General features: G+C 46.1%; 1 protein-coding gene across 15 annotated transcripts in view; it reads left to right on the top strand.

Annotated features, from left to right (window-relative positions):
- Nucleotides 1–18,741, top strand: part of prdm16 (PR domain containing 16) — a 200,973-nt gene that overhangs the window by 153,509 nt on the left and 28,723 nt on the right. For 14 of the 15 annotated variants that reach the window (XM_029124107.2, XM_029124114.2, XM_029124109.2 and 11 more), the window contains exon 4: nt 13,876–14,013. In XM_029124107.2, coding sequence (XP_028979940.2) covers nt 13,876–14,013 — 138 coding nt within the window. Of the gene's footprint in view, nt 1–13,875; nt 14,014–18,115; nt 18,524–18,741 lie in introns of those variants that run through there. The other variant, XM_029124119.2, reaches the window with a different exon arrangement.

The following is an 18,741-nucleotide window of genomic DNA, read 5'->3' on the forward strand; positions in this document are numbered from 1 at the left end:
CTGTAATTCTCTCTCATTCTCATTTTCTTTCTCTGTCTGTCTCTCGTTATAATTTGTCGACAAACATAACGCTGCTCTCCTTCGCAGGAAATATTATTTTGGAGCATTTCTAAGTCAAATTGTGGTAAGCTGTAAATGTATATTTGTAGCGAATGTCACTTCCTTATTTATATTTGCACAGTTTTTCAAATTGTTCCACAAACTGCTGGCTTGCTTCCAATGTGCCAGTGGATATAGAATTAAATCCAAGTTGTTTAAATGTTAAATACACACAACTTCCTTGCAGTGGTTTTGTTTGCTCCTGACCTGGCAGAATGCTGAGTGATTTAAAGCACTTGGCCCCCATTCAATAATATTTTATATACTCACATTTCAATTCATATTTCTGAAGTATAAATATTCCTTAAAACAAGTATTTAAATTGAACAGATTTTCCATAATTATATTGGTTTATACAAATGTATCCTTTCCTTTGACTTTTTGCTGGGGTGTACTGGAGTAGAATACTGTATTCTAGAAATTGTATTTGATGTTTGAAGAACTAAATATTTTTAAGTAGTAATGTAAGATGTTTTTTTTAGGTGAGCTTGTTCTAATTTACGGTTTCCTGGTTAGAAGGCTCCATACCCAGAAACACCTACACACACTCAGCTGGACTGACACGCAGTGATTAACACACACACTCACACAGCTGGACTGACACGCAATGATTAACACAAACACACACACACACACACTCAGCTGGACTAACACGCACTGGTGAACACATTCACATGCACACCAGAAATGCTGGCCATAGTCAGGCTCCAACAGCTTTCAATCATTCGGGGTCAGGCTGCCAATCAGACAAGAGAGGGGGAGGAGATGAGGTGTGTGTGTGTACATGAACTGTTTACACATCTAAATAGACAACCTGGGATAAAAAGAGTTGTTCATTGGCTGTGGGTGAGTATCTGAAGAAACAGGATGTTTATTGGTTGACAGAGTGAGCCTCTGAAGAAGCTGGTTGTTAATTGGTTGAGGTCAGTGTTTGATGCTGCTGTCAGGCCCCTGTGGGTTGGGTTTCACACGAGGTCTGGCCAGTTAGTAACTCTCTCCAGCTGCAGCCCTCTACCAGCTCCTTATGGTTGTCTTATCTTTACTGCCCCTTCTCTCCTTTCTCCCTTGCTATCTCTCTCTCTCTTCTCTCTCTCTCGCTGTCTCTTTGCCCCTCTCTCTTTCCCCTGCTCTCTCAATCTCTCTTTCCCTTTCTGCCTCTGTTTCTCCATCCGTCACCCCTTCACAGGGCTGTGTTTGACAAGAGTCAGAGAACCCGATGGCTGTACAGACAGGACAATAACCCTCCTGGCCTGGTCGAAATGTTCCTGACAGACGGGGAGGAGGGAGTGAGCTCTGACTCAATGTAGCGTTCATACATGTATTTAGCTTTACCACTGCACCTGTTCGTCCATAATGAGTCCATATATCTTCCCTCTAATTGCCCTAAATACATATCATAAAGTGAGGCTGTAAAAGAAGGTCTCGCTTCCCAAAAAAAACCAAAGCCATGTTTTGGCTAGTAAAGGGGATGGCGTATAGCACCATGGCGCACACACACAAAGATGCAGATGCTCACACACACACACACACATACACACACACATAGAAACACATACCTCTCTGTCCTGTATGTCAGCCATGCTAAATGAGAGCCAGTAAATAACATCTATTACAGAGGTGCAGTGGCCTCTAAAGCAGCGCCAGGCGTTTCAAATCCTCCTCCTCTTCCTCCTTTTCTTTCCTCATCTACCTGCTCCTTAGTTTCCTCATCCTCCTTCACCATCTCCCATCTGCAGAAGAAAGGCCATCAGATGGATTCGTGTTAATGGGTGGAGGGGGTAGAAGTGGAGGTGGACTGGTGTGTGTGTGTGTGTGTGTGTGTGTGTGAATGCGTCTTTGCTTGCATAAAGAAATGGGCAAGACTAATGACAATGTGTACTTTGGCATTCATTAGAATCAGTTGTGATAGATGGGAGTGTGGCAACTTGGGTAGGTTGATTTAGGAGCTGTGATTAGTTAGGTTGATTTGGGAGTTGTGATTAGTTAAGTTGATTTGGGAGAGGTGGTTAGTTACAAACACCACAGCCCAGATGGTATTTTATGAGGCTTATGACCCTGTCTTTCTGTCTGTCTGTTCTGTCTTTTCATTCATTTCTGTTGACTTCTGATTGGCTGTAAAAAGCTCCAAGCCTTAACACACCTTCACACACACACATTCAGTCATAATAAGACACACTCAAGGGAGGAGGGGGGCAATGCTGGTTAGAGTACACCTGTGTGTCTGCTCTTCTAACGACGTCCATGGAGGAAACAGGCTGTAAATCCACAGGCCCCCCCCCCACTGCCCCCTCCTCAGCCTAACACAGCCCCCCACCTCAGCCTAACACAGCCCCCCACCTCAGCCTAACACAGCCCCCCACCTCAGCCTATCACAGCCCCCTCCTCAGCCTAACACAGCCCCCACCTCAGCCTATCACAGCCCCCTCCTCAGCCTAACACAGCCCCCCACCTCAGCCTAACACAGCCCCCACCTCAGCCTAACACAGCCCCCTCCTCAGCCTAACACAGCCCCCACCTCAGCCTAACACAGCCCCCTCCTCAGCCTAACACAGCCCCCACCTCAGCCTAACACAGCCCCCTCCTCAGCCTAACACAGCCCCCACCTCAGCCTAACACAGCCCCCACCTCAGCCTAACACAGCCCCCTCCTCAGCCTAACACAGCCCCCCACCTCAGCCTAACACAGCCCCCCACCTCAGCCTAACACAGCCCCCCACCTCAGCCTAACACAGCCCCCTCCTCAGCCTAACACAGCCCCCTCCTCAGCCTAACACAGCCCCCCTCCTCAGCCTAACACAGCCCCCTCCTCAGCCTAACACAGCCCCCACCTCAGCCTATCACAGCCCCTACCTCAGCCTAACACAGCCCCCCACCTCAGCCTAACACAGCCCCCCACCTCAGCCTATCACAGCCCCCTCCTCAGCCTAACACAGCCCCCACCTCAGCCTAACACAGCCCCCCACCTCAGCCTAACACAGCCCCCACCTCAGCCTAACACAGCCCCCACCTCAGCCTAACACAGCCCCCTCCTCAGCCTAACACAGCCCCCCACCTCAGCCTAACACAGCCCCCACCTCAGCCTAACACAGCCCCCCACCTCAGCCTATCACAGCCCCCTCCTCAGCCTAACACAGCCCCCACCTCAGCCTAACACAGCCCCCCACCTCAGCCTAACACAGCCCCCAACCTCAGCCTAACACAGCCCCCACCTCAGCCTAACACAGCCCCCTCCTCAGCCTAACACAGCCCCCCACCTCAGCCTAACACAGCCCCCCACCTCAGCCTAACACAGCCCCCTCCTCCGCCTAACACAGCCCCCCACCTCAGCCTAACACAGCCCCCCACCTCAGCCTAACACAGCCCCCACCTCAGCCTAACACAGCCCCCCACCTCAGCCTATCACAGCCCCCTCCTCAGCCTAACACAGCCCCCACCTCAGCCTAACACAGCCCCCCACCTCAGCCTAACACAGCCCCCAACCTCAGCCTAACACAGCCCCCACCTCAGCCTAACACAGCCCCCTCCTCAGCCTAACACAGCCCCCCACCTCAGCCTAACACAGCCCCCCACCTCAGCCTAACACAGCCCCCTCCTCAGCCTAACACAGCCCCCCTCCTCAGCCTAACACAGCCCCCCACCTCAGCCTAACACAGCCCCCACCTCAGCCTAACACAGCCCCCACCTCAGCCCACCACAGGGCATCAGATATGTCACTGTGTCTTTCATTGACATTACTTCATTATCTGCATTTCCACAGAGGTTCCCACACACAACAGCATGAGGAAAAGTGAGAGAGAGCGACACACACACTCACAAACACATAACAGAACAGGGTGTGTGTGGAGGCAGACCCCTGAAACAGTTGTTTTTATAGCGGGCGTGTGATGCATGAATGTGTGTGTGTGTGTGTGTCCTACTACTTGGTCTATAAAGATGTCTGGTTTAGGGCAACAGAGAGCTTTACAACACTGCCTTTTAGCAACACTTCCCATTACTGAGGAAACTGAAAACTTATCAAGGAATGGAATTGCATCCCTCCCAAGTCATATTAAGTTTGTGTGTGTTTCAGGGTGTGTGTGTTTCAGGGTGTGCGCACTTGTGCGCTGTCATTGTGTCCTACTCACCTCTCTGGTCAATATCCCGTTCCATTCAAATATACTGTAGCTGATGTGGTGTGCATCTGTTTGAATGTATGAGGGTACTCATTGCCTTCCATTTGATATTCAAACCAGTCTTTTACTGAGTCCTCCAATAACTAAATGATTGGCCGCTACCAATTGCCAATATTCATATAACACAATACGCCAATGTTGAGACCGACACTGAAATGTTGTCATTTCTGTACCGGTCTAACCTGGCTTAAGTTAAATACAAATGTTATGTCTGATGCAAACTCTATCATACAAAGGTAATCACTCTATATTTTTATAACAAAAGACAAGTCTGAAATAAGTCTGATAATGAGTGGAAAATGTATAATATATGTCCATGATAAAAATGCACATTTGCTTTCTGTAATTGGGCATTATACAATGCCTGGATATAAACAGAGTGAATAAAGGATTAGACATTGTCGACCAAACTGCAACAGAAAAATGAATAACAATGAAATAAACATCCCTAATCTCCAGTTCTACTAATTCATGCGTCAGTGTTCACTCTATCAAAGAGGAACCCCAGAGGACATGTGGTCGTTCGGTGTCTGATGAAGAGAGCCTAGACAGGAGAGTCGAATGAGACATCTTTATGGGCTCCATTTCCTCACACCCACTACTCACTTGTCATTGCTATAAAGATGACTCATCTCAATAAAAGGAATGTAATAGTTTGACACCAGAACAGCTTGCGTGCGTTTTATGGGGTTAAGGGTTGACGTGCTGTGATGCTCTTGCTCCTCTCTCTGTCTTTATTTCTCTCTACAGTACATTGGTGTCTGTGTTTGTCTCACTACCACACCCTCCTGTTCATTGTCCACGTCGGTTCACTTCCTTGTATTGGCATGCAGAGGCGTCATCTAGCACGGCCAAAGGAAACACGGAAGGACACATCTCCCCTTCTACTGCTCCGTCTCCATCTCACTCAACTTAATAGAATGTGATTAATGACCACCCCTCTCTCTCCTTTTCTATCTCTCTCTCTCTGTCTCTCTCTTCTGTACTTCCCCAGTCACTGTGTATTATTGTCAGGACCCCCCTGTAACCCATCCACCTTTCATCATACACACACTCTCTCTCACACACACACACACACACACACTCTCACGCACTCACGCAGGGAGCTGTGAGCGTCTGCACTATGTCAGGCTCTTTATTGGGCAGTCCTGAGTGTATGTGTGTGAACAGGCACACACACACACACACACACACACACTTACACATACGTACTTCAGGATGTCATCCCTCCTTTTATTCATTTGTGACTAGCTCCATATCCATCTTGCCGCCACTCTGTCTTTCACATTAACTCCTGGTGTGGGTGTGTGGGTGTGGGTGGGTGTGTGTGTGTTTGTGTGTGCATATAGTAATGACTTGTGCGCTGTGTAATGAAGGCCACAGGAAATCCTGTGTGTGCAGGTTCTAGGTTGCACCAGCACCAGATAAAGGAGTATGATTGGGCACATATGTGTGTCTGATCCACAGACTGATCCAGACAGTTAGTCTGTCCCTGATCCACATACTCATCCAGTCAGTTAGTCTGTCTCTGATCCAGTAAGTTAGTCTGTCTCTGATCCAGTAAGTTAGTCTGTCTCTGAACCACAGACTGATCCAGTCAGTTAGTCTGTCTCTGATCTACAGACTGATCCAGTCAGTTAGTCTGTCTCTGATCCACAGACTGATCCAGACAGTTAGTTTGTCCCTGATCCAGTAAGTTAGTCTGTATCTGAACCACAGACTGATCCAGTCAGTTAGTCTGTCTCTGATCTACAGACTGATCCAGTCAGTTAGTCTGTCTCTGATCCACAGACTGATCCAGTCAGTTAGTCTGTCTCTGATCTAGTCAGTTAGTCTGTCTCTGATCCAGTCAGTTAGTCTGTCTCTGATCTAGTCAGTTAGTCTGTCTCTGATCCACAGACTGATCCAGTCATTTTATTGTTTCATTCACATCAGTTTTGGCAGGAGCCACAGCTCTTTTATGTGGTATATGTGCTGAAAGATTATTATTTATTCCAAAATATGAAGTAATATAGAAGGATTAGGTACAGAATATATTGCACAAATGATTATTCCCCTGTGCTACTTACCTATATTGTGTGTGTGTGTGTGTGTGTGTGTGTGTGTGTGTGTGTGTGTGTGAGTAGACTGGGGCAGGGGAAGTCTCATTTCCACTTTGTAGAGTAGTGTTTGACCTTTCCCCACTCCTCCATCCGGACAGCTTTCATACCAGGCTGCCCCCTAGCTGTTAACTGGGAACACACTTCTTTCTCTGTCCCTCTCTCTCCCCCAGAACCCCCCCCCCACACACACACCGTTTCCTCTCTGCCAGTTCTCTCCTCCCTTCTTGTTCTAGTCTGTTCTGGTTATTGGAAGCTACACATTAGTGGGGCTTTTGTTCTAGTTTATAGTATAGTCAAACAGTCATGCACACACAATGTCGACATTTATCGAAACACTACTAAGCACACATATGGTTCTCTAATGCAGGAAAGATCTAGGTCTACACATATGGTTCTCTAATGCAGGAAAGATCTAGGTCTACACATATGGTTCTCTAATGCAGGAAAGATCTAGGTCTACACATATGGTTCTCTAATGCAGGAAAGATCTAGGTCTACACATATGGTTCTCTAATGCAGGAAAGATCTAGGTCTACACATATGGTTCTCTAATGCAGGAAAGATCTAGGTCTACACATATGGTTCTCTAATGCAGGAAAGATCTAGGTCTACACATATGGTTCTCTAATGCAGGAAAGATCTAGGTCTACACATATGGTTCTCTAATGCAGGAAAGATCTAGGTCTACACATATGGTTCTCTAAGGCAGGAAAGATCTAGGTCTATATATATGGTTCTCTAAGGCAGGAGAGATCTAGGTCCATATATATAGTTCTCCAAGGCATGGGAGATGTAGGTCCATATATATCATTCTCCAAGGCAGGAGAGATCTAGGTCCATATATATCATTCTCCAAGGCAGGAGAGATCTAGGTCCATATATATCATTCACCAAGGCAGGAGAGATCATGTGTTTGTTGTGGCGTGGAGTCTCCCACAAAATTAGATCACTCCAAATTAACATCTATATTACTGTACAAAACTGAGAAACCTCTATGTATAACAAGCCACTAGGGGCAAAGGTAGTTCTTGGAAGGAAGGATATTAATTAGACAGAAATCTCAGGCAGAAGAAAATGTTCTAGCTAGCAGTGACGTGTTGTTCCATGATTTCCTAATTTGACAAAAGGACCACTTAGAAGTTGGGAATGTTTAATTTACCCACTGATGGAATGTAGGCTTTCATCAAATTGACAGGGGTTTGGTGATTTGTTTTTCTGGGGGTGGATTTAAAATCTAATGTCATTATTTGGGAGTCAACACAATGATGTTGATTCATCCATCAAGTTTTCACCCATCACAGCAAATTCAACTCTGCAGCTGTTTTAAAGTCATCAGTGTCGTCATGGTGACATCCCTGAGCAGTTCCCCTCCGGTCCCACAGTTCTGCTGGTTTAATACATCATCCGCAGCATAATTATTAACTTGACCAAGCTTTAATATTCAATGTTACATTTCAACTTATTTTCCCATCTATCAATCATTGCTGTTGCAGCCATTCAAAAGGTTCCACGGCCTTTGTGGCTGAAAGGGCGCCTTCATTTGGGTTCTCGACCTGGGGACCTTGTGTGGTATGTGTGGGGGACAAATGACGAAGGTGCAGTCATTAGAAAATAATGTCCATGTACATTATGTGATTTGTTAAACCCTATTTAACTCCTGTACTTTTGTCATCCATTTAAATCCCACTTTGTAGAACTGTAGAAGTGAATACTTCCACTTGACTTATGGTGTTTATCTCTCCTGGACCAACTTGCCATGCTAATGAGAGATGCTCCCACTCCCTCTTCCCTCCTCCTGATCCTCTTTCTCCTCTGCCTCCTCCTCTCTTCCTACTCTTTCTCCTCCCCTATCTCCTCTTCATTCTTGTCTTCCTGCTGTCGTCATCCTCTTAACGCTCGTCCTCCTCCTACCTGTCATCGTCCTCCTCTTCTCTCTCTCTCTCATTCTCCTCCTCCTTTTCACCTCCCTCTCTCAGTGTCCTCCTCCTTCTCTGCCTCCTACTCTCATTGTTCTGCTTCTCTTCTCCTTCTCCCCCTCTCATCGTCCTCCCTCCTCCCAACATTCCCTAGGCTCTGCCTAGGAGTCCCTTGTTGTAAGGAGACTTCCCCAGGATATGAACACATAAACCAGATAGAGTCTGAGCCACATTAGCTGCCACAACACCATTGTGCTGTCTGCACCCCTCTGTACCCCTCTGCTCCGCTCTCCCATGTTAGCATAAGCTTTCCTGTTTTCCTGAGCCGCAAACGATCTTTACGAGGAAATCTTTCAACAAACGCGCATGTGTTTTTGTGTTCCCAAACTAGGAGAGCTGCGTGGGTCCAGAAACTAGCTGGCCAGTGGGCCTTCCTGACTAAGAAAAGGTTTCTTGGTTTCTTTCTGTTTGGTCCCATGGGTTTTGAAAGGACGTGCTGGTGACATTAGCTGAGTATTGAGACTCTCATTGTGTTAGTGCTACTCATTTCCTGTTGATGTGTTTGGCTGTTCACACCATGGATAGGGCTACTCCTGAAGTCAGAAAGGTACATCATGGCTATGACACACTCTCTCTCTCACACACACACACACACACACACATCCAGGCCATGTCTCAGTTCTGGAGGTATAATGTTACAGATATGGTTGTGTCTTTGTCCACCTTCTTGACCCCCCACCTCCTTGTAACCTCCCCCATCAAATCTGAACCAATCTCTCTGCAATGTGGTTTGGGTTGAAGAGACCTCCGCAGGCCTCCTCGCACACACACACGTAGAAACACACACTCAGTCAGACAGACACACTGTCTCACACACACACTCACAAACACACACAAACAGTGCTGCCTGTTAACCACAATGGGTCTTTCTCATCGATTACACCCAGAGTCAGATTCAGGGCAACATATGAACCCCCCCCCCCCCCCCCCCCCCCCCACACACACACACAGACACACACTCTCTCTCTTTCTTACACACACACACACACACAAAAACTCTCAAACACTCCCTCTCTCTCACAAACCCACAGACACACACATACACACTCTCGCACATGCTTTCTGTCTCACACAAATGCAATCATATACTGTAGTCATATAACCTACAGCACACTATCTTTACAAATTTGTTAGTCGGGATTACAAATTGGGTCATTCAACTTCTCAGTGCTGATTGGCAGACAGCTGTGGTAAAGTATATGAGACCGTACACCACAGGAATGACATCACAAAGCTTTTCACTGCACTCATTTCGCTGGGATCCGGTTTATAATAGCAATAAGACAGCTCAGGTGTTCATATCCTGGCATTCCGGTGTGCGTTCTGCCTAACAACCATCCTTAGCTGTGTTATATTGGTCTTATCCCACACTCCCTTGTGCCATATTGCTAAAGTATATTACGCTTATCTGTCTGGGATGAGAGTGATATGCCTTTATCTTCCTGGTTTAACAAATCCTTTCTTCATTTCCGTGTGCCTGGTCAGACCTCAGGACTTGAGTGCCATTTCAGACCATGCTCAAAGCTGTCCTCCTCTGTGGATGACAGTTGGCTGGTAATTCCCCCCTAACTGCCCACATCCGTCTGGTAGGACTGACGGCCTGACAACCACAGGACCCGTTTACTGCCCAAGCATTAAGACTGCAAGCTGTCAAAGGTTCCTGTCTTTGTCTTTTCCCAGGGATTTGTTGTATATACGTCGCAACTGGGACCTGTCTTATCGCCCCATCCGTTTGCATTGGTCCCCAGTTCCTGTTCGCACGGAAACCAATTCACTGCTGGAGCCTTTGAGAATGTATCCCTTTGTCTCTTCTTTATTTCAGGTTCATCGTCTCTGTAGCGCATCCACTCTCAAATCAAATCTTCTCCTCAGCATATAACACCTAGAGTGGGGAGAACAAGTATTTGATACACTGCCGATTTTGCAGGTTTTCCCACTTACAAAGCATGTAGGAGTTTGTAATTGTTATCATAGGTACTCTTCAACTGTGAGTGGCGGAATATAAAACAGAAATCCAGAAAATCACATTGTATGATTTTTAAGTAATTAATTTGCATTTTATCAAATACTTGTTCTCCCCACTGTAGATAAGACTGCGACTCTGTTCCTAAGGGTAATGGTCCACTCTTGTGGATCTCCACACACAATAATACACACACTATATATTGTGTGTGAAGGGCCCTGCCCTAAGGGGAGGTGTAGTTCTCTCTTTCTCTGCTGGCTGGCCTTGATTAGAGAGGGATCACTCTCAGTCCCCAGCGACACCCCTCAACACACACACACACACCTCTCAAAGTCTTATGTGTCCTACCCAAAATTCACCCTCTTCCAAGGTCACAGACTCAGCCTCAGCCCACTCCGCTGTCTCTCCTCTCCCCATTCCATGGGTTTGTCAGGAGATCCCGTCTGGTTTCCGTGAAAGTGAATGAATGTGTGGTGACTATTTCAGTGACGGGTTATTTGATCTTCGGTGGCCGATCTGGTCGTGACGGAGGGATAACTTTATCAAACTGCAGTCTAGTTAGTCGATGTGTAAACGTCACAGCCTCATAACAAACACTGTCCACACACCCACACACACACACACACACACACACACACACACACGCATGCACACACCCTGCCACCAGCCTCCCAGACAGATCAGCTCCACACCCATGTAGACACATGTTCCCTTTAACAGAAGGTCCACTGCTAAATAGACTGTAGAACTGCCATGGCATTTAACCCCTTCACATGATCAGAGAGAAAAAAGCTTGTCTGTCTGTGTGTGTGTGTGTGTGTGTGTGTGTGTGTGTGGGCATGGTTTGTGACCTAGCCGAGCAGTTTCGGGGTGTGCCTCAGCTAAAGTTGTTGTTTTATGACATCACATATGTGCCCAGCCGCTATTTCCAGAGAGGTGTCTCTTGCTCTGACGTCAAGAGGTTGAGAATAGAAGGGTTTTTTCCTCTCTTCTGTTGCACCTCATTTGAGGCCTTATAAATCAGGTCTCCACCTGCAAACAGTGTTCACAGGCCCCTGGACACACTGACAAGGAGCTCATTAGAGCCCACAGCCAGACCCTCGGATACCTCTCAAGGTGTGTGTGTGTGTGTGTTAAGACTGGTCAGGAGCACCCCTGCAATCGCACCCCATCCCCCTTTCACTAAAGCTGTTCCCCATCTGTTCATAAAATCTGTTCAATACCTGTGTTTCAGCTCCCAACAGGCGCTGGGACAAGTGCACTCTGACTTGAACCTGCACAAGAGATTGAGTCTTTTCCCTTTTTTAAGGGATCATTTCGCCTCTCTGCCTGGTTAGTTTTCAGTGACTGTTTTCACACATAAAGTGAAGGGGCCTGGACTGGATCACTTCGGACTGCCTAACACATAAACGGCAGTGGTGGCAGTAGCTCTGTTCCAGTGACTGTTGCACTGCATTGTCAACTGCAGAGGAGGGGGAGAGAAAAAAGACCAATCTCTGAGAGCTCAGTGTGCAGAGTGTGACAGCAAGCACCTCCAAGACCGAAGAAAAACCCCTCGCACCATCAATATCTTAAATCGCTCTGGTTCTCAGAAGGCGTTTGCCTTGATGTCGATGTCCTTTACGTTGAACACACGGGTCGTATCCAACTACGTGAGCTCAGGCGGCGTCTCGTCATTTTCGCTGCTAACAGGCTTTTTTGGGGGGTTTCCTACGAGCCGGGTTAACAGTGGGCCGACCTTGCAGTCAGCCGTGGCGTGAGGCACAGCTGCATTTTTGGGGCACACTTAGTGTGTGGAGACATGAACCTCCCTTCTCACCTCAGACCAGAAACCTTATTTCCATATTTGCTCACAAAACACGGACCCGCCACCACGCCATCTGTCACTGACATTACACCTTCTGCAAGCGCTCACTCGTCAACCAAGGTGGCTTTTCAGACTTTACAATCCAGAGAATTGACCAAGAGAGTAAATACTTAGTTAAGACATTCTGTGAACTTTGCAAGACCTTTGCAAGAGTCCACTTTCTTGGGTTTCTCCCCTACAAATCCTCTGCAGTCATTTAACTGAAGTAGAAGACCTACCGATACCCAAAGCACAAGATTTAAAACCATAAAATTACACCATAGAATTAAACTGGGACGTTTTGACCAGAAAATGAGTTTGTCACAATTTTTTTGGACTACAATATCAATATCATACAACCAATTGAAATGAACACAGCTTAAATGGTAAAACTATGAGGGTGGGTTGCCTCAGAGAACCCGAGACGCAGAAGTTGAGGTGAGTGGAGACTGATTATGAGCCAGTAATGAGAAGCTGTAGCCAGCCCTGTCTCATCTCAGCTCCCAGAGGATCTGCCCGGCAACCAGCGTAGTATCAGTTCCACCAGATTTCTCCACCAGAAGAAAGGAGATCTTCTAAAAACCCTTGCAGAGGACCAGAAGCGGCGAAGTTTTCACATCTCATTGGGGGTTTCCTACTCCTCCGACCCAGCTCCTCTGAGGGCATAGGTTAGTCGATAGGCACCTGGGTCATGTTTGTTAGGGCAACAGAAAGTGTTATAAAGCATTTGAATTATTCCATATCGTGCTAAATTAGCACTACCCGGTAGTCTTCAGACTGTCTCTCTCTCTCAGTGGTCATAGGCCTGTTTCACACTGACCCAGCTACTGCCCATCAAGGTCTTGTTTTTCATTTGACTTCTTGTCTAATGTCACCAGGCCTTCATCAGGCAGTCATTCGGTCAAAGCCGTTTGCTTGTAGACACTGGATGGGTATAGTGGATCATCTGTTGCGCCTCCCTCAGAAAGCGCAAACCTCTCTGTCCTACTTGGCAGTGCCGTGTTGTTAGCTGTGGTGATTCCCCAGCAGTTAGGGTGTGCGATGTGCTCTTTGTCTAGAACAGCCAGGTTCATTTTTCTCCAGCAGTAAATAAATAAAATGGTGGCAGCTCTCGATGAACTCCCCTGGTTTCTTCCCCACAATGAGCCCCTCTTCATTCCTCTCCTCCTCTTCTACTATTTTCCTCCATCTCCTGTCGTCTCTTTCTAAGGGGTAACCTGAAACCCGCTCCCTGGTTCCCGGGGCGGCCCAGAGGTTACAAAGGGTGATCAATATGTGCCAAAGAAAGTCTTTAGACAAGTGAAAGAAGCCGCATTGCTGGACCTTCCCCTCCTCCCTTTTCCTTTCCATTCCTTTTGCTGCCCAGAGGAGCAACAAGGTTAGGGGCCCATGGCAGATAATGTTCTGTCTACTGACAGATACAGACACACACACACACAAGCTGAGAGGTGCACACTCTGTGTTAAGGAAATCCAAAATGCACCTTATATGGAATAAGTGGTCAACGTTACCGTTTGTAACGACGGAGAGGCTTGGAAGGTTCTGGTTCTGTTTTGCCCATTGTAATTCAGGCCACGGTTTGGTGACAGACGAAAAGAAACTAACAATTACAATTCCTCTGTGCTTAGCTGTCTTAATCACATACTTAAGAAGGTAGCGGCTCCGCGATTGCTCTCTTTTAAAGCTCACGTCTGACCAACCTGTGTGTTTTTCAACAGGTGGTGGATGAGATGGGCAACGTCAAGTTCTGCCTGGATGCAGGCTCGGAGGCCGGCGGGAGCTGGCTCAAATACGTACGCACAGCCCCCACCTTTGAGGAGCAGAACCTGGTGGCGTGTCACCTCAGTGGAGACCAGGTGAGTGGCGCCTCCCTCCTCCCATGGCTACCTGAGTTTATTGGTTGGGGCTTAGAGTGGCACCTCCCTCCTCTTATCAGCTTCTAGGTTTTCCCCTCTCCTCTCTCCCTATTGTAACATTGTAGAGTACTAAATGCATGCAATCTGTAACGCAAGCACTCTGGATTAGTGTGTCAGCTGAACAACTGAAACATCAAATATTTAGTGGCCGGGAAGCAGACATGTTGGATAGTCGATGGAGTGTCTGTTGTCCTTGCCAACCTTGTTGTGATGACCTGTGGACTGTGTGTCCATACCAGGCTGCTGTTATGTCATCAGTACAGAAGCATCTCCGCACCTGTGTGTGTGTGTGTGTTTGTGTGTGTGTGTGTGTGTGTGTGAGTGTGAGTGTGGGTGTGGGTGTGTGTGATTTGTGAGTATAAGAATGGTTCTATTGTGTGTTCAGAGGAAGTGACTCATGTTAAGAGGTAGATCAATTATACACTGACACTCCTCCGTCTTGTAATCACTCCGGGTCCTTCTATGGAAGCTGCCCCACTTTGCCCGTCCAAAAAGTAAACCTGGAAATGGAACTCTTGGAGGAAGTCTATACTCAGCCCCCAGCTTGCGTGTTAATCTGCACTGTCATGCTCTCTCTTCATAGGAGCTGTGGACTATGCTACCATTCCACATACAAAGAAAATCCCAATGATGAATCTGTGGTAGTTGGGTGATGGAATGAAATACAGCTTCAAAATATAGTTTTTTCATTACAATTTTGTGGTTGCATTCAGTACGATTACTAAGCAAATTATAATGGTTGGTATTCTCTGAGCTGTTTCCCTGTCTCTATCCTGGTCCTCTGTCTTTGTCCCCACTCTGTGTCCTGATCTCCTGGTTCTGTCCTGGGGCTATGTCCCCTGGCTTTGTCCACTGTCTCTGTCCCCTGGGTCTATCAGTTGGTGTCAGTAGTAGACTTTTCTAGTGTCTCTATTCATCTCTGCTGACGGGAACATATGAGACACTATTGGCCCCCAGAGGTCCAGAGTGAACTGGGGCCGTCCTGAAAATAATTTTAGTCCGACATTATAGTCTGTAATCCTGTTCACATTTTCACATCAGTGTCCCTTGTTACCACTAACCCAAGCAGCCTGAAGAGGCTCACTACTTCCTAGATATGACCCAGTACGTCCTGTCTACTCAGCCACAACCAACACATAGGGGGTTCAGATCCACTGGTTCAGATCTAGTGGTTCAGGTCCACTGGTTCAGATCTAGTGGTTCAGGTCCACTGGTTCAGATCGAGTGGTTCAGGTCCACTGGTTCAAATCTAGTGGTTCAGGTCCACTGGATCAGGTCCACTGGTTCAGATGTAGTGGTTCAGGTCCACTGGTTCAGATCTAATGGTTCAGATGCTGTGGTTCAGGTCCACTGGTTCAGGTCTAGTGGTTGAGGTTTACTGGTTGAGGTCCACTGGTTCAGATCTAATGGTTGAGGTCCACTGGTTCAGGTCTAGTGGTTGAGGTCTACTGGTTCAGGTCCACTGGTTCAGATCTAATGGTTCAGATCCTGTGGTTCAGGTCCACTGGTTCAGGTCCACTGGTTCAGATCTAGTGGTTCAGGTCCAGTGATTTTGATAAGTGGTTTAGGTCCAGTGCTTAGTTCTCTTCTGGTTTTTTTATCTGTACTTGGTAGGCTGCCTTGCTTTGTGAGGCGTTGTTTTGTCTAGTGGCTTGCGGACACAACCTTATCATTTATTTACTAACATCACACACACACAATGCAAAAATTCATAATTCATCGAACTTTGTACTTTAGCACTTTTTTGATCAGCATGCACAATGGATGAGTGTATAGAAATATGCACACGACAAGCAAATTCCAATGTGGCATTAACCTTTTAAAACACATGAAGATCATTTATTTACTCGTTTACTCCTAAGTCAGTAATGTTGTAAGGGTATAAGAAAATACATGGATAATCATGAATATTTAAACAGTTATGGGGAAGTACAGCGTTTTGATATTATTTCATAAAATGGGATGAAAAAGCTTTAAGGGTTGTCAATATTGGACTAAGACTAAATTAATGAGTTTAATTTTCCTGTTTGATTAATTGATTGTGAAGTGACAGGTGTGTGTGTGTGTGTGCAAGTGTGTGTTGTGTATGCAAGCTTGTATGTGCGTGCAAGTATGTGCACAAATAGGTAAGGCCTTCCTTCCTCAATAGGCCCCAGCCTTCCAGAGAGCCCATTGACCTCTGAACCCTACAGCCCTCATTTCTCAAGATGCTCTTAAGCTGCTTGTCATAACAACATCAAGTACAACTGAGCCCTGAGTCCTGCCAGCTCCTTCTGCTTGAAGCGCCACAGAAAGCACACACACACACATACATACACACACACACACACACACTCAATTCATTATAAACCTGAAGGTTAAGCAAATGGAGCCAGTTAGGCAGTTAGCTTGTGTGTGTGAGTGTGTTTGTGAGTGTGGTTGTGTGTGTGTGTATGTATTTCTTGAAGACAGGGACAGAGACAAAGTTGTTCAGGAGCATCCCAGCTCTACTACGTTTTCCACCTATGAAATGCAAGTTCATATAGAATTGCAGGAGGCCTTTTCCCCATAACCCAAAGCCTGTCCTCTGAAACAGAGCCTGTTCTGTCTGCAGTGCCAGGCTACTTAGCTCTTAGAGCGGAAGGAAGCATTGAGCATGTCCACCCTCTTGTCACACGGTACTCCCTTTTGTGTCTCAAGATGACCAGGCCTCATACACCCCATGTTGTTTGATCTCCCCTTTTTCCCTGGTTTGATCTCCCGTTTTTCTTTGGTTTGATCACACTCTAGCGCTAAATAGACCGTTGTGTGTGTCCGTGTGTATTTGCGTGTGCGTGCGTGAATACGCGTGCATGAAGGGGACAGTGGGGGATTATTCTGGACTCTAGTGGCATTGATGGATGACGCATCTGTCCCCCGGACACTCGAAAGAGACGAGGAGAGGTCAAGACTTGTCTGAGAGCTGTCAGGCCAGTACTGTCACAGAGGCTGCTCATATCACAATACCTCACACAGACGGCTTCAAAAAGACATTTCCTACAGGGAATAATTATATAAACTCTTTTGAGTTATTTATGTAAAATTGTGCTGTCTTTGCTACGATTTTATGTTGAATAATAATTACATTATATCAGTACGCATTTTGTAACAGTTACGATATATTCTGGGCATTGTTGTAGTAACTGCCAGACGACTATGACATTATTTCACGACTATGTCGATTTGCTTAGCCTAATTTCTAAACAGAACCGGCTGCCGTTTTTGCATTAAATTAAAACTATTCTCTGAATATAGACTATGTTTTGAAGGGGGGAAATCGGTGTATGACTTAACAACTATTAAACATAGCCGAAATGTTGTATTTGTACGTTTTATTGAATATTAGTAGCAAAATGTATTTAAAAAAAATCTTAATTGTGCCTGTTATCCTCTGTCACATTTTGACTAACTTTTTTAATTTGTCGGAAGAAATAACAGAATGCTAAAGGAATAAGGGTTAAATCTATTAAATAATATGCATTTACGTTATAAATATATAGACTATATAATATACTTAAGAAAAATAATATTGTCATTGTTAAACATTTATTATTATAGTAAACCTAGTCACTGTTTTTTATTGCAGGCAATTGCGAGTTAAAATTGCACATTATCGAATTACTTAGAAGTTGAAATGCTTAAATATATAGGGCTCACACGCTGCAACTCAATAAACAGTTTATACAATGTTGATACCAATTATTCTGAAGGTATCCAAATGTTGCATGTCCTTGTTTAGCCTACGTCTTTGGAACAAATATGTGTACTATTGCACAAACTGTGAAAAGCATCTGGTGAAAGATAGCAAGTAAAAACAGGTGTAGCAACTTGTGTTCAAAGCTTGAACTAAAACACATTGCTCAGCGTTGTTTCGAAAGCCTTTAAAACACCACTGGCTGCGGTGCGCCATGCGCACCTACCTGCTTTTATCGTCCGCGTGTGTGTTCTTAAAAAGTATTTGACCGCGTTAGATACATTATTTTCATCAATAATAGATGAATCTGGTGGTGAGAGCTGAGACGGGGCTGTGGGGAGGGGTCTCCTCCGCAGATCAGTCAATCCTTTGGTTTGAGATAAGAAGGGGAGGAGTAGGCTAGTGGCCGTCGGATAACTCCGGGCGCTCGGAGGGGGCAATAGGGAATTACTAATGAGAGAGAGCTCACCTCTTCATCAAAGACGCGCATACACAGACTAGAGAGTGGCGGCTTCAGCTTCAACCAGGGACGACACTCCGCTGCCTGCTTGCCTGTCTGGCCGCCTGCCTCATCTCTCTCACCGGCCCTGCCTGCCGCCCCAGCCCCGGCCTCTCTCCTGTAATGATACTATGGGTTGTGTTGCCAACTCTACCGGGACACAGCTGCTGTTACAACTGGAAGCTCTAAGAACCGCGGCGCAACTTTCCCAACTCTACCAGCTTACGGAGAACAGCAAGGTCAGAGATAAACATGTCTATCGTAAATAGATAATAAAATAATAATAATAATAATAATAATAATAATACCGACAATAAATACATTTGTTTTTTAATAGGCTTGTCTTCTGAGAGTTTTTAAATATTTGGCCTAGCCTGTAGTAGACTACAACTCCTCGCTGTCACAACAGAGAACAGGGCCGATAAAAGTATTGGATGAAGTTATTACAGCTTTACAA

Source organism: Esox lucius, chromosome 12 (genome assembly GCF_011004845.1).
Source record: "Esox lucius isolate fEsoLuc1 chromosome 12, fEsoLuc1.pri, whole genome shotgun sequence".
NCBI classification, from domain to species: domain Eukaryota; kingdom Metazoa; phylum Chordata; class Actinopteri; order Esociformes; family Esocidae; genus Esox; species Esox lucius.